We start from the raw sequence: 14707 nt of genomic DNA, 5'->3' as shown, positions 1-14707 counted from the left end.
CAGTAGGGCTATTAGACCTTATTGCCAACAATGTCTTTCCCTCGATGAAGTCAAGTTAGTCAGCCCATCGTAAGAAATTCATCAGGAATTAACAACCATGGTTTAAAGGGAGGTCGAGCTCACAGGGTTTAATGCTATTAATGGATCCATTAATCATATTACTGGCAATCTCCTTTATCTTCGTCAGTATATCTGTTTGTGTGTTAACATTTCACGTAAAAATAATTGGATTTATTGCAAATTTTTGGGTTAACTACGTTATAAAAACTTTCAAAATTACCCTCAAAGATGTACATGTGTGATAATACGGCAATGCAAACGAAGCAGGATAGTATCGGTTGCAGAGATATTTCCTCCCACGAACACTCAAGTTATGGAAGCTCCCTGCCGAGGTTTTCCCAAGAGACTACATCATGAGGTTCTTCAAAAGGAGATAAAGAGGTTTCTTCAGAATAGGCAGCGGACGCGTAATACGTCGTAGGCTACAGTAACCGCTTACCATCAGGTGGACCGTATGCTCGTTTACCACCTCAGTGGTATAAAAACAATGTTAAACACCAATCCACCTCAGTCTGAGACAATGAACTGTATCAATGAGAATTCACTCAGACGTCTCTACAGCATCAGTCGATAGCCACTTCGTTATTGATCTCGAGAGGTAAATTGTCAAGAACAAGTGGATACTGTTTGGATAGTATCCAAGACAGAAAATATATTAGACGACAAATATTCGACGAAATTGTACACATTGTCTTGTATTTGTAACAATGTATTTTCAATGAATTCAAAAAATAGGAGATTATCAATTTGGTTTTAGTTTTTTATTTCTTACTTCATAAATCCATCATTCATTCATTAATTTATAAATTGATGTGTAAAATTTGATTTTTATCTGATATAATATATCCTGTACTTTACCAGAGGGAGGCTTTGTACAAAAGTCGTTTGCTTGGGCATCTCTGTCCCATTCGTGTTTCTACCGTGAAGCAGTTGTGTTTGCATGGCTATGTTTCGGTTTGAAGAGTGGGATATGTCAGTGAATAGAGGAATAACACCTGAGTCCTCAAGAATGGCAACGCATGGGAGATATCATTAGTGAAACAGTATACTCTGTTATGTCCATGGTACTGCTCATGTTTATAGGCGACGGTTACCACTTTTCATCAGGTGTACCGTCAGCTTATTTGCCATTCTAAGTAGTATAAAAAAATACTTTAAGATAAAATTAAAAGTTTTAGGTTTTAAAGTAAAAAATAACGAGATTCTCAATTGGGTTGTATTTTTTTTATATTTTCCTGAACTATGTGCTATCTTACAGAAGTACATATTCCTGTTTCTCATGTGATGACTCAATTGTAATTACACCTAGGTACTGAAAAAATATAAGATATTTTTCCACAAAAAAAAAAAACTCTTACTCCAATCGCAGTTAAACCAGTTGTTTTGATCTAAAAACTAAACTACTGAACCGATTTTGATAAACTTCCTTGTGACCTATCTATAAGTATATCCTTACAGATAAAAAATATATTTACCAAATCGGTTTAAAACTGACGGTATAATCAGGTAACAAACATAAAAAAATACAACTGAATTGAAAACCTCCTTTTTGAAGTCGGTTGAAAATGAAATATTTTTAATACTGAGTCACAGTATTTAAAGGTAATAGTAATAATATGTAATAACATGCAAATATGCTTAATAAATAAGCAAATATAGTAAATAGCAAGTTCTAAACCAGACATCTTCAATACAAATGACAAGTGGCCCAGAAACCAAAATATACTTAGTAATTTGCACTATTTCCAACTGTGTCGGGTATTAGTTGTCTCCCGAACCCAGACAGTGATAGACGTTTTATAAATGAAAGACGAAACTGCGCTCTTTTAATCTGTTTTCTTGTTGCCATTGTTACTGGGTACTAGTATGGAAATACCTAATATATAATGGGCGGGGGGAGGGGATTATTAGCAATGCGAACTATCAGTCCCATTGCTAGCAAGATACCCAATCAGGTCGATCTCCACGTGGTCCCCCTGGAAACTATCATGGTTAATTCTGCTGGGATTCGTCACGATGCGCTAACTGACCTGCCCTTTCAAAGCGCGCATAGCTTGGAATACGTAGATTTGGAGGTTATCTCCAAAAACAAGATATTTTGCAGGCCTTTGCAGCCTTTTAAAAATTACTACAAAGAGGGGATCAAAAACTCCAACATCGTCTAACCAAGTGTATAGCTCTTAAAGGAGATGATGTTAAAAAATAAATGGCACTCATTCGAAAATGTAGCTCGTTGTTTCATTTTTACCGGACTTATCAATCCATCCTCGTATGTGTACATACGTGTCTACACGTATGTACACGTACACATACAATACACATGTGTATTGTGTATAATGTAATGTATAACTACAATATTCAGTTTTCTTTTATATCTATTTATATAACCGTGTTTTTGTTTTTATGATTTGTAATTAAAGGATAATGGTATTAATTATTATTCCAATTGTTAATTAAATAATTGATTATTATTCCAAATAAAAAGGAAATTTCGATTTGATGAAACTTTATCGGCCAAACTGCAGATTCTTATCTCTATTTTATAAACTGGGAGACTTTGTACAAAAGTCGATTGCTTGGGTACCTCTGTCCAGATCGTGTTTCTACCGTGAAGCAGTTGTGTTTGCATGACTGTGTTTCGGTTTGAAGGGCGTGAATTTACTGGGTAGTAGGAATAACACCTGAGTCCTCAGGAATGGCAACGCATGGGGGGTTATCATGGGCGAAACAGTATACTCTGTTATGTCCATGGTACTGCTCATATCTATAGGCGACGGTTACCACTTTCCGTCAGGTGGGTCGTCAGCTTGTTTGCGATTCTAAGTTGTATAAAAAAAGAGATACCTGTGAAGGAATAAATGAAAACTCTTTATCGTTCTTTTCATAGAATGATACAGATTATAAAGATTAATAATATGTACACAAATGAAGTGAATGCTTATTTACATAAATTTCATTACATAAAAGCAAAATAAAGTGTTTGTGGCCTTATTGCTAAATAGTGATCTCTTCCAAGCAAACCTATGGTTTATTGGATGGCTCTGAAGAAATTTTAACATACAATTTGTCTTAAATAAATTAATGAAAACAAAATTACTGGAAGAGCATACACTATTAAGCTACAGCAAAATGGTTCTGGAATATATTGTAGATTATATTCAGCCATTAACAGCAGCATCCGGACGTTATAGATTGAGACGAACACTGCAGGTATCCCCAATAGAATAGTGATTGATGCATTAGTTCTCTCATGCAATTATCTATTATAAACTGTATCTCTATACAGTAATGTTTATAATTGCATCACCGGAATATTATGCACAGTCACATTGCTGGCAACTTCGCAACATGTTCCAGGGTATTAATTGAGTGTATCTGTTTATATTGATAGTTCTGTAGGCACGACATCGCTGTTAAGTGTTTATTCTAGACGCAACAAAGATAATACTAAAAAGGGACAAAATATTTCTCTCATGATGATAATTTCATAACAAAAATTTCTTTTTATTCTAAATAACGAACAGCCTAAAAAATTATTTCTATTTCTAATGACTCTGTACTTATATCATGGGTAACTAACGAACGGATTCGGAAGTCTTCTTCGGGGGGCGTATTATGGCGCTTTAAAAGAAAACATCTATTTCTTTCTACAATATTTTTGTTAAGGTGCATCGTTTGGTATAAAAATAAAATATGGGATTCAATCATATGTCACATAAGACTCTTCATCCGAAATTTATTCTTATAATAAGAGCATTAAAGACCAATACAGCCGTAATCATCATTGATGCCATACTCCTATTTGATGTTAACATTAAATATTATAATAAGACACCGAAGGATATTTCGGATTATATACATATCTTCATGGTCGGCAAAGTGCACGTGACACTCATAGATATTGCAGTGCGTCCATAGTCTACAGTGACCATTTGACATCAGACGGGCTGTGTTTGGTTGCCACCTTCGTGGTATAAAACAAAAGAATATTAACTTTAAATTCTCTTGTTATGGTCTTTTACAGTCTTACTAAAAAATACCATAACTTGCGATTATTAATCTTATTACAGACCCGCAGACGTTGTAAAATCGAGTAAAATTTACCTTTTGGATAATACGCAAATAGATTGTTTACGAAAAATTTTATATAATCACATGAAAATAAACACAATCAGTCTTAACAAGAGGCTCAGTGAGATTACGCCTCTCTTTGTCTTACACAAAGCTGATTAACTGAAGACAATAAGATTCACCAGGATCACATACTTGTATGTACATGTCTGTGGTAATGTAATGGAATATTAGGGAAATGTCTTTTATCAAGCGACTTCAAAAAGAATTAAGGTCTCAATTCAGTTATAGGAAGTTATTACCAGAGGGAGACTGTATAAAAGTCGTTTGCTTGGGTTCCTCTGTCTCATTCGTGTTTCAACCGTAAAGCAGTTGTGTTTGCATGGCTGTGTTTAGGTTTGAAGGGTGGGATATGGCGTGAATTTACAGGTACAGAGAAATAACACCTGAGTCTTCAGGAATGGCAACGTATGGGGGGTATCATGAGCGAAACAGTATACTCTGTTATATCCATGGTACTGCTTATATCTATAGGCGACGGTTACCACTTTCCATCAGATGGGCCATCAGCTTGTTTGCCATTCTAAGTAATAAAAATTTTTTTTTTTTAAGTTTATTACATACAACTGATACAGTTAAAAAAAGAATTTATCAGTATCAGTTGTAAATTCTTTTTTTTTTTATCTGAAAGGATTACAGAAATTGGTCCCAATAGAAATTTTATCAAAATCAGTTCCTGAATTAAAAGAACTGGTTTTTCTACAATTGAAGTTGGTTATTTTGTGGAACGCAATCTTGTCGTTGTTAATAGTGAACACTACATAGTATAAAATAAAGTCGCTTCCCATCTGTCTGTCCATATGTATGCATAGATCTTTAAAATTACGCAACGGATTTTGATGCGGTTTTTTAATAGATAGAGTGATTCAAGAGGAAAGTTTATATGTATAATACATACATAATATTGTAGAGAAACACTGATAATTTTATCGTTCTTATAAGTATGTTACGATAAATTAATAAAATATATATTCGATATTATATTCTGTAGGATATTTAATATCACCATTGCCCCCGTGCGAAGTCGAGGCGGGTCGCTAGTAATTTATAAGGCCTAAATTATGTATTAAATAACTTACACTTAATTTGCAAAGTATGTTAGTTAAGTAATTAACTAATTAGTTGTGTTTGTTTAGGTCAAATCTTGTAAGCTTAACAGGAACCTGTTCCTGACACCGTTTGAACTGTTAATTTTATATGCACTTTTAATTCTGTTAACAATATAATATATTATATATTATTCAGCATTATATTATTTTCAAAATGACTACCGCAACAACATAACGGACGGTATATCCTTACTAATATTATAAATATGAGTGGGTTTGTTTATTACCTCATAGGGCCTTAACAGCTTAAACATTTTTATTATGGAATTTGTTTTAGGTACATGTACTGTATGGGATAAAGAAGGATATAAGCTACGCACACCAACGCGACTACACGCGTACAAAGTCGCGAGCAAAAGCTAGTATTTTATAAACCCTGTTAATTTTGGTATGAAATGAAAAAGCTTAAAGAGTAGGTAACGATACAATAAATGATGTTATTTTAAAATAGCCGCAATCAGAAGATGGCGGATTAGATTATAAAAGTTAATTTTTATTTCATTTTTTACACAAATTTGTTATTAATTTGAATTATTGAATTTCTATAAATTTTGCTGGAGTCAGATTTTCTATATAGTCGTATGTATTTTTTGTTATGAATGATAATGGAATGGCAACTCGGCCTTTACTATCGATATATACTGGCAGGATACAGGAAAGGATGATAGTTCAGGATGAAGCAGATTAGATGACCTATCGTGACGAATTCAACAATAAATCAGTTACGATGATTTCCAGGGGAAACCGCAAGAAAACTTGAATTGAAACTTCTTTGTCGCCATGATGTAAATTTAAGTCTGGCCACATCTATATGTTGATATTATTTTTTTATACGGTTTTCTTCACTATTCAAATGGTTGTCTCGTCTTGTATCTACACGTATTATATATATTGTTGTTTTAAAAAATATTATTTTTACTGTGACCCTCTGCATTATTAACATTTTCCTTCTCCCCTGGGGTCTGGAAGTCAGGGAAGCCTGTATTCAGCAGTGGGCATTTAACGGTTAATATGATAATAATGATATATATATGAGAGTACACAAAAAAAGGGAAAAGGGATTGTTAGCAATGGGGTTTGACAGCCCTATTGCTAGCAATATGCCTTATTAGGTCGACCTCCACGTGGTTTCCCCTGGTAACCATCTTGAACAATTCTTGTTGAATTCGTCACGATGGGCTAACTGACCTACTTCATCCTCATCTATCATCCTTCACTGGTGCCCCGCCAGTGTATACCGATAGCGCGGGTGGGGTTACCATTCCATTATCATCTATTAAAAAAAAAAAGTACACAAAAAACTTTATTTTTATTGCATTATTTACAATTCATTAACTTACATTAATAAAACTGAGACATATTTGCTATGATTTAATAAATTGATGAAAACAGATGAGAATAGGAGATGTAAGATATTGCGTTACCTTATATATCACTACTCCTTAACTCTTAGAAGGAAAGAGAGAACAAAGAAGAAAAAGAGATCAAGAAACAAAATATTAAATACTCCATATTATAATAAATAATTTATAAATTAATATTGGTTAAATAAAAGGAGAGCTAGATGTCACATCGTAAAGGATAATCAAAAAGATATAGTCCATATTCAGAATCAATTTAAGACAGACACAGGTTACTTTAGCTGATAAGTGTAAAAAATAAAATATATCAATTAGATAGATTTGAAAAGCATTAATAACATTATTGGAGAACAGAGGTTCTCAAAATAGAAAATCGTGCGCAATGGGGAATTAACCCCCATGAGATAGAGAGACGATTTCAGGTCTTGCATGAATTCGATGGATATAAAAGGCATAGGATTGTACTTTGTAACAAAATACGAAAAGTAAGAAACCTATATTAATTTTTGGATCACAAATACATTGTAATGATGATAATAAAGATATTAGATATTATGGAGATATGTTAAAAATGTTGTAGAGAGTCCATAGATTAAGGAAGTTCAGAAACGCACTTTCTTCAAAAATATACAAAAGGGCAATTAATAGAATATTGAAAATATGAAATAATTCTGATAATAACTAGATATAAATAATATTTAATCTAAGAACAACTCTGTAACATCTAAAAAAGATCATGCGAATTTCAGAAATTTCGTCAAAGTATGTTTAGTTTCGAGTGTTTGCTTCTTCTCGTGTATCGATAAATTTTTTTGATTGCTCGACGTTCGTTCAAATGCCACAGCCTTGTTAGCCAATGTGATTAGCTGAAGTATATCGTAGTCTCTGTAATGTGTTTCAATAATTTTACAAAGTTCTTGAATCATCCAAGAGCCTTCACTGTCTCTAAATGCCACTAACCCTAAAACATATATTACTTAATCAATTTCTTCTATTCTTACTAATATGAGTTATTTAAATGTAAATACTTGTAAAGAAGATTGAAGAATAGTTACTTAATCACAATAATCAATTGAATAAAATTTGGAACATGTATATATTCCAGATTAACACATAGAAATGGTTTATATCTCACGAATTACAAAAAACGACTAGTCTATAATATTAGTAAAATAATTTATACGTCAAATATACGCAGTAAAATCGAAATCATTAACATTGACTTTAAAGGAATATTCTACCAGTGAATATGAAGATATAGCCTCCATACTTATTTAACTTCTGGAAGCCCTAATGCGCAGTTGTGGGAGGGCTTAAAATTTTTTATTGCTTTTCGAAGAAAATTTAATTTCACTGGTAGATCACTACCTTAAAAGGAGGCTAATGACTTCGATTTTACCCTGTAAACAAAAAATAAGTTAAATAATTTTAAACTTTCGCGTTGTTTACACATATTTAAAATTCACGATCAGGACTTAACGCGACGCGATTGCAGGTGAATAGTACCTACATACTTGATTTTTATTACCAACGTTTCAACCTAGATTATACCTCGACATAGTTCATTCCACTATTTACCTGAAATCATTCATTGCATTAAATCTTGACCGTGAATTTAAAATAAGTTTAAAGAACTCTATTACAGTATTTACCTTCAACAGTAGGGTACAGCGTCAGAAAGTCAATATGTGACGGTATGTGGTAGGTTTTGAATGAAAGAGCATCAGTTTCCACAAAATTTCCGTCGTCGACATCATCTCCTCTACAAGCCTAAAGCACAGATAACTTAAATGCTTATATCTTTGACGAGGACGATTTTAATTACGACTTTGGCAGTGTAGCGGTTTAACATCTCACCTTTTGATCATTAAGGTTTCGGTTTCCACACAATACAAATTACTATTAAGTTAAAAACTTCTACTTTTTCCAAATTGATACAAAGAAACCAGTCTTCGAAGAGACTTTTCAAAGTGTAGACCATTTTCAAATTAATATATGTCAGATATTAAAGTTATCACAATAACTACATCCGAATAAGTATAATCAAAATCATCTAAGTAAGCAGACAAATGACTGGCCGTATAGCTTAAAAAACCAACTGTCGGAGGGAAAAAACAATTTTCAAGCGGTGACCTCATACAAGCAAACCCAAAAGTAATTAGGGCGACCCTCAAAAGTTTACCAGAGGAAGACTATTCAAAAGCCATCTGAATAGATACCATTGTCCTGCATGATTTTTTGCCACTAAACTTGGATGACTGTATTTCGGTTTCAAGCACAGGATAAGGCAATGAAGTTACAGGGTACGAAAGCGTAATCATAGACTACAGGGATGGCAATATATGAAGGGTACCATAGGTCTGACAATGTATTATGAAAGTTCATGGTACTGTTCATGTAAGCAACGTTAGCTCGTTTACCATAATAAGTTGCCTAACAAAATGGAGTGATATCTTTCAAATGTATTGTGTAAAGTCTGATGCAAAAGAACGAGATTTGTTTCTTATGGTAATCTATGGAGAGCCTATGTTCAATAATTACATATAGCGGGCAATAATTAATGGCAGAAATAACGATGGTGATGAAAAATTAACAAAATAACTTTTTTTTATACCTGAATAAAAAATAATTTAGGAATAGTCGCTAGTCTCTTATCCTCGAATAGTTTCGTCAAATTTTGTAGGGAGAAAGGTCTATCAGCAGCATACAAGTCGCCTTGATTATTACCGTGTGTCAAAAATGTTATACATATGCACGAAGTGTTACTGTGATCTCGATCTATGACTGAAAAAATATCAATTTTAAATTTTACAAAAAAACGTACATTAATTAATGTTATGTTCCATAAAAAAAAGAGATTTCAATTGTGGCAATACCAATTATTAAAAACTAAATTATTTAACTGATTTTGATAATATATAATATCTATGGGACTAATCTGTAAATACTTACAGATACATGCTTACAGATAAAGAAATAAAAGTATTTTCCAAATTGACAGAGTTATGTGTTATGAGTTAAACGTAAAAAAATACAACCGAATTGAGAAACATCTTCTTTTTGTAGTAGATTGAAAAGAAAGTAAGTAAAATGGGTCACTTTGTACGATAGAACGATTTTATAAAGAGAGAAAGATAAAATTTAAAAGAAAATATCGCGTAACATACACAAAGAAATCGACGAATTAAGGGTTTTAGGGTTCAAGTATGCAAGTTTCTATTCCCTTTCTATATTCCACCATAACTTCTAAATTTTTAGACAGACTTGGATGTATGGGATATCCAAGGATGTCAGAACCCTTACATCACCTCAAGTCACATTAGCTACATATTTTTTTTTTTTAAAAAAAGAATAAATCAGGTTGCATGAAGCCATATTCAAAGGTGAAAAAATAAAATAGCAGAGCAGACGTGTTTCTTATTTTTCCCGCCAAGGGCCATGCCAATGGCTAATATCATCATCAACATGAGAATTAATTTAGAACATATGATAGAATATTTTAAGTAGAAAGAAATAGAAAATACATTTATATAATTTGTGTGCAGAAAAAAATATAGACATACATACAGGCAGTTACCGTTTCCTTTATGTTACTATATTGTAGGTCAGTGTGTGTAGACACTTCAAACTGTACAGATTTGAACACTTTGTTCAGCTTATCAACATCTTTAAATGTCCCCAACCGAGATGGAGGTCGTTTGTTTCTGAAAGTTCAAATATAGTTTCTTAATACTTTAATAATGATTAACTAAAACTAAATAAAAAAATACCGACTTTAATTCTGATAAAATCAGTGATTTTAATTTAAACACTAAACTACTGAATTAATTTGCATGAAATTTCTACGGTACCGATCTGTAAGAATACCCTTTCAGACAAAAAAGAATTTTGCAAATCAGAGTTTATAACTGACAGAGTTATTAGGTAACAAACATAAAAAAACAAACGAATTGAGAACCTGCTTCTTTTTAAAGTCGGTTGAAAAGTTAATAGAGTTGGTAATATAGTAGTATGAAATCTCCTTGGTCCTCATGCTAATGTTACAGTCAAAACTGATACAACTAGTCAAAACTACTTTTAACCAGCTCGATTGGGCAAAAGTACATTTAACTGTTATTTTAGTCATAAGTATTATTGACTAAAGCATACGGTTAAAAGTACTTTTGACTGATTTTGCTAGTCAATCGTACTTTTAACTGGTTAAGAGCTTTGACAGCAACAGTAATACATGATGTCTATGTATTACCATCCCCGAGCATTGAGAGATGTCCGCACTATTTAGTTCCATTTTTATATAACACAGGGGTCAACGAGCATTTGGGTCACCTGATGGTAAGTGACTACCCCCGCCCATGAGCACCCGCAACACCAGAGGCATTGCAGGCAGACCAATGGCCTTTTAAAAAGAATATGATCTTTTCTTGAGGTTTACGATGTCGTATCTGTTCGTAAATACTGCTGCTAGAAGCTCCAAAGCGTGGTTATGCGTGGAGGAAAGTGCCTTAAAAATACACATGGTAGGCTGTCACTCATCCAGATGGTTAGGATATATGCTATATGATGACGTAGTTTTATATATACATATAGCTAGGTCTTCATAAATAATAACAAATATAAAACGTCTTTCTAGAAAATTCTTACCTAAAATACACTGTGGATTGAAACTTATACTGGTTGAAGATGAGCAGGTACTTTTTCCCCGACATATCATAGTACAAAGCATTCGGGTCGAATTGGCGTTTTATAAGTACCTCTACATTCCGATCGGAGGCTTGGTTTTCCGTAGGTGACGCTTCTGTACTCTGATCGGAGGTTCTGAAGATAATGTTATAGAGACTGTTTAGAAAAAACAAATTCCACGTTTCCTGGAAAACTAATACTTTTAAGCGGCTTTAAAAAGAGGCTTTTCTTTATTCGCCTATACTTTATGTTGAGCTAGATAAAGATTTTGTCTTTCATTGCATTAGGTTGACTGAGATCTCTTTCAGAGATAAGCTCACCCATTACATCAGTAACAAGGTCTACATCTTGATCTATTCCGCTACATCCTTTTTTTTGCATATGATATTAAAGATATACGAATACAGGACCAAATGTAGAATAACGGGAAAAAAAGATTGTGAGTAACAGAGACTGGCAGTCCTATTGCTAGCGATATAGCCATCTTAACTCGATTGCCATGGGATCCCATCTGAAACTACAGTTATTATGATGAATTTAACAAAATTGTATCTGGACGATGTCCGTGCATAAAAAAAAAATTGATTAAGAATTTTAACAGAAGCAATAGAAGCTTAAAACAATATTTTGTAGAAATGTTATCTATCCGTCTATCTATATGTTTGCTAAAACTACTGCACCTATGCATAAAAAACGCTGCATTAAATGCGGTTTGACTGTAGTATTCCTAGAGGTCAAATTGGTGTATGTGTTATTTTGATACGCCATCTAGAAATGATCTATATTTTTGATTTTCCTATTTTCGATACATGCACGTACAAAGTAGTGGGCAAAAAGGTAGTTTTTGTTAAATTCGTCACGTTTTTTTTTTATGTAACTTAAAATGGCAAACAAGCTCTCACCTTGGAAAGTGGTAATCGTTGCCTATAGACATAAATAGTACCATGGACATTACCGAATAGAGTTTAAGACAAATGACTTGCTTTCATTCTCACCTATTATTATCCCTCAGTGACGCCCCGCCAGCATACCCCAAAACGCAGTGGAGTTACTATTGTCATTGGCAGTCGTTAGAATAAAAACACATTTATTGATAACAAAAAAAAAAAATATAAAGATCAAATCTAAATAGAACATCTTCATCACATACATCGAACCTCTGTTTTAAGCTGCTTAAAAATAAAATACATTGTTAAATTCACATAAGTGGAAAGACTGAGAAGATCAACGCACACCTGTTCTTCTGCTGGGTTTAGAAATAAAAATGTTTAAATCTATAAGTGAGCACTTCGAAAGAAGAGATATACCAAAATTCCCCGAGAAACTGTTAATTCATAAAAAAGTGCATTTTGCACTACAAAATCAAGTGATTTCAATCATAATAAAACATACCTGCTGATAAATAACCATATATTTAGACACATGGTATAGAAGACTTTGATTATGGAGGTAGAGCAGCGAGTCTAAGTCTTATAGCCTTAAATTGAAGTCTGGCTGACGGAACTCACTTATTTAAAAAAAAAAAAACAATATAAGTCATTTTCAGTGTTGCTAGTGATTAAGTTAAAAATTTCCCAGATCAAGTCAATTTTTAAATTTGAATTAGGAACCTATTTTTTCTGATACCAAAGTAAAATAAGAAGTATTTATTTATTTATTCATAGGAACACCAAGAGCATATTTATACGGGTAACACATAGTATATAACAAACATTAAATATAATACAATATGAATGCACATGCTTATTAAAGGTATTCACGGCATTTACTTTAACATAATCATATAGTATGAAAAGAAATAAAATAATATATTAAAAATTACATTATTTGTTTTGGAAATATACATACAATATAACCGGGGTTGTGAATAATAAGTGGATAAAATTAATAAGTAATAAAAAAAATTATTAATTATAATTAGAGTTACATATTACTAAGTAGTTCGCCGTGTAATTCCCGGCATAGAATGGCCGAAAGGAACTTATGGTCGAGGGATGGGCAACAGTGTCCCTCTTAAAACATCACGAAAGAATTAGCTGCGGTTGCCAATCCGCCTACCAAGCATGGCGACACTGGGAATACCCCCCAAATATGATGGATGCCTATGTTTAGCAGTGGACAAATAATGGCTGATATGTAAGTAGCTGCAAAGTTTTTAATGGTAGATTTATTTATTTATGCAACCTATTCTACGATTAACGTTTTAGTTCGCTAGCAGAGCACTTTTTAAATAATAATTCAAAAGCATTGTCTTAATTGTTTTTGGAAATTGACAGTTATTTGCGACGTTGTTAGGCCTCGTGAACTTAAAAACATGGTGACGATCTCGAGGAACATAACCTCAAAATAAAATACTATCGAATTGAGACTCTCCTCTTGTTTATAAGCCACTTAAAAATCGAACAAGCAATGAACCATCCAGACGTAAATACAAAGAAAATTCATTTTTAATATCAACGTCTTTAGTAGATAAATTGAACAACAAGTTTCTACTCACTTTGCCTTGGGCGATAGAAAACCAAAAGGGGATGCATCTGAATCATCCATTTTTATAAGCAAACACGTTTACTTTGTTCACTATTTATTGCACAATATATTATTGTATTTAAAGCCGACTGAAACTCTCGAGAAATGCACACAAAGTGGCAAAAATTTACGTTTCTATCGATCCAAAGCAGATATCTAATCGGTATGTCTGTATGACATGATAAGGACTCGATTTTAATTTATAGGGTACCGTAACTATATGGCTGAATCCAATAGGCATCTAATCGTTATATGTCTACTGCTGAATATAGATCTCCCTATAGACTGCAATAAGGGATGATCCTGAGCCACCTGCATACACTGACACCCTGCAATCCATTTGAGGTCGTCACTCCATCTAGTGGGAGGTCGCGTGACAGTGTGTTTTCTTCTACGGGATCGCTACTCAAAAACCTTTCTCCCCTACCCGTTGTCATTTCTTCGAGCTATGTGACCAATCCATTGCCATTTCAGCTTGTTTCAATAGGCATCTTCCTTCATTAGACATCATCCTTATTATTAAAGTAAAATAATAATATAAAATTTTCTTTAACTACAGTAGATACTGGGCCTATACTTGGTAAATCGTTGCATAACAGAGTCTATAATGAAAAGAATCACAGAAGAATCAAATCCAATAGGACTGACAAGCTGATGGGTCATAGCTTAAAGTTCTAATAACTGATGAGGAAGGTTCACAGTGGCGAGACCACATGGGCAAACATAGTTAGGACGAACCCTGTCTAGATGGAGAGACAACCTCACATATACGTATTGCAGAGTCGGTGAATGCAGATGGCTCAGTACCGTTCCTTTTGGTGATGAATGGGGAAGCGTACG

At 33.4% G+C, this 14707-nt stretch overlaps 2 protein-coding genes across 2 annotated transcripts in view; both read right to left on the bottom strand.

The window, feature by feature from the left end:
* Window positions 1–14707, bottom strand: part of LOC113516693 (pseudouridylate synthase RPUSD2-like) — a 555256-nt gene that overhangs the window by 517658 nt on the left and 22891 nt on the right. The window lies entirely within an intron of this gene.
* Window positions 6591–13997, bottom strand: LOC113509201 (caspase). The gene is made up of 6 exons (XM_026892517.3): window positions 13839–13997; window positions 11303–11476; window positions 10229–10365; window positions 9276–9445; window positions 8314–8431; window positions 6591–7622 (listed from the first exon to the last, which is right to left on the bottom strand). The coding sequence occupies exons 1-6, from the start codon at window positions 13886–13888 to the stop codon at window positions 7396–7398; spliced, it is 876 nt and encodes a 291-aa protein (XP_026748318.2). The 5' UTR covers window positions 13889–13997; the 3' UTR covers window positions 6591–7395.

This window comes from Galleria mellonella, unplaced genomic scaffold (assembly GCF_026898425.1).
Source record: "Galleria mellonella isolate WM207_F2 unplaced genomic scaffold, CSIRO_AGI_GalMel_v1 utg83, whole genome shotgun sequence".
In the NCBI taxonomy this organism is placed as follows: domain Eukaryota; kingdom Metazoa; phylum Arthropoda; class Insecta; order Lepidoptera; family Pyralidae; genus Galleria; species Galleria mellonella.
Note: the sequence above shows the minus strand (reverse complement) of the source record. Positions and strands in the feature narration are given on the sequence as shown.

What these genes read in the sequence shown, in the direction of transcription:
- LOC113509201 (XM_026892517.3), bottom strand. Translation starts at nt 13,888, where the DNA reads ATGGATGATTCAGATGCATCCCCTTTTGGTTTTCTATCGCCCAAGGCA. An exon ending in TTTCTATCGCCCAAGGCAAA is followed by an intron (nt 11,477 to 13,838) that starts GTGAGTAGAAAC and finishes CATTATCTTCAG; the next exon opens with AACCTCCGATCAGAGTACAG. An exon ending in GCTGTACCCTACTGTTGAAG is followed by an intron (nt 7,623 to 8,313) that starts GTAAATACTGTA and finishes TATATGTTTTAG; the next exon opens with GGTTAGTGGCATTTAGAGAC.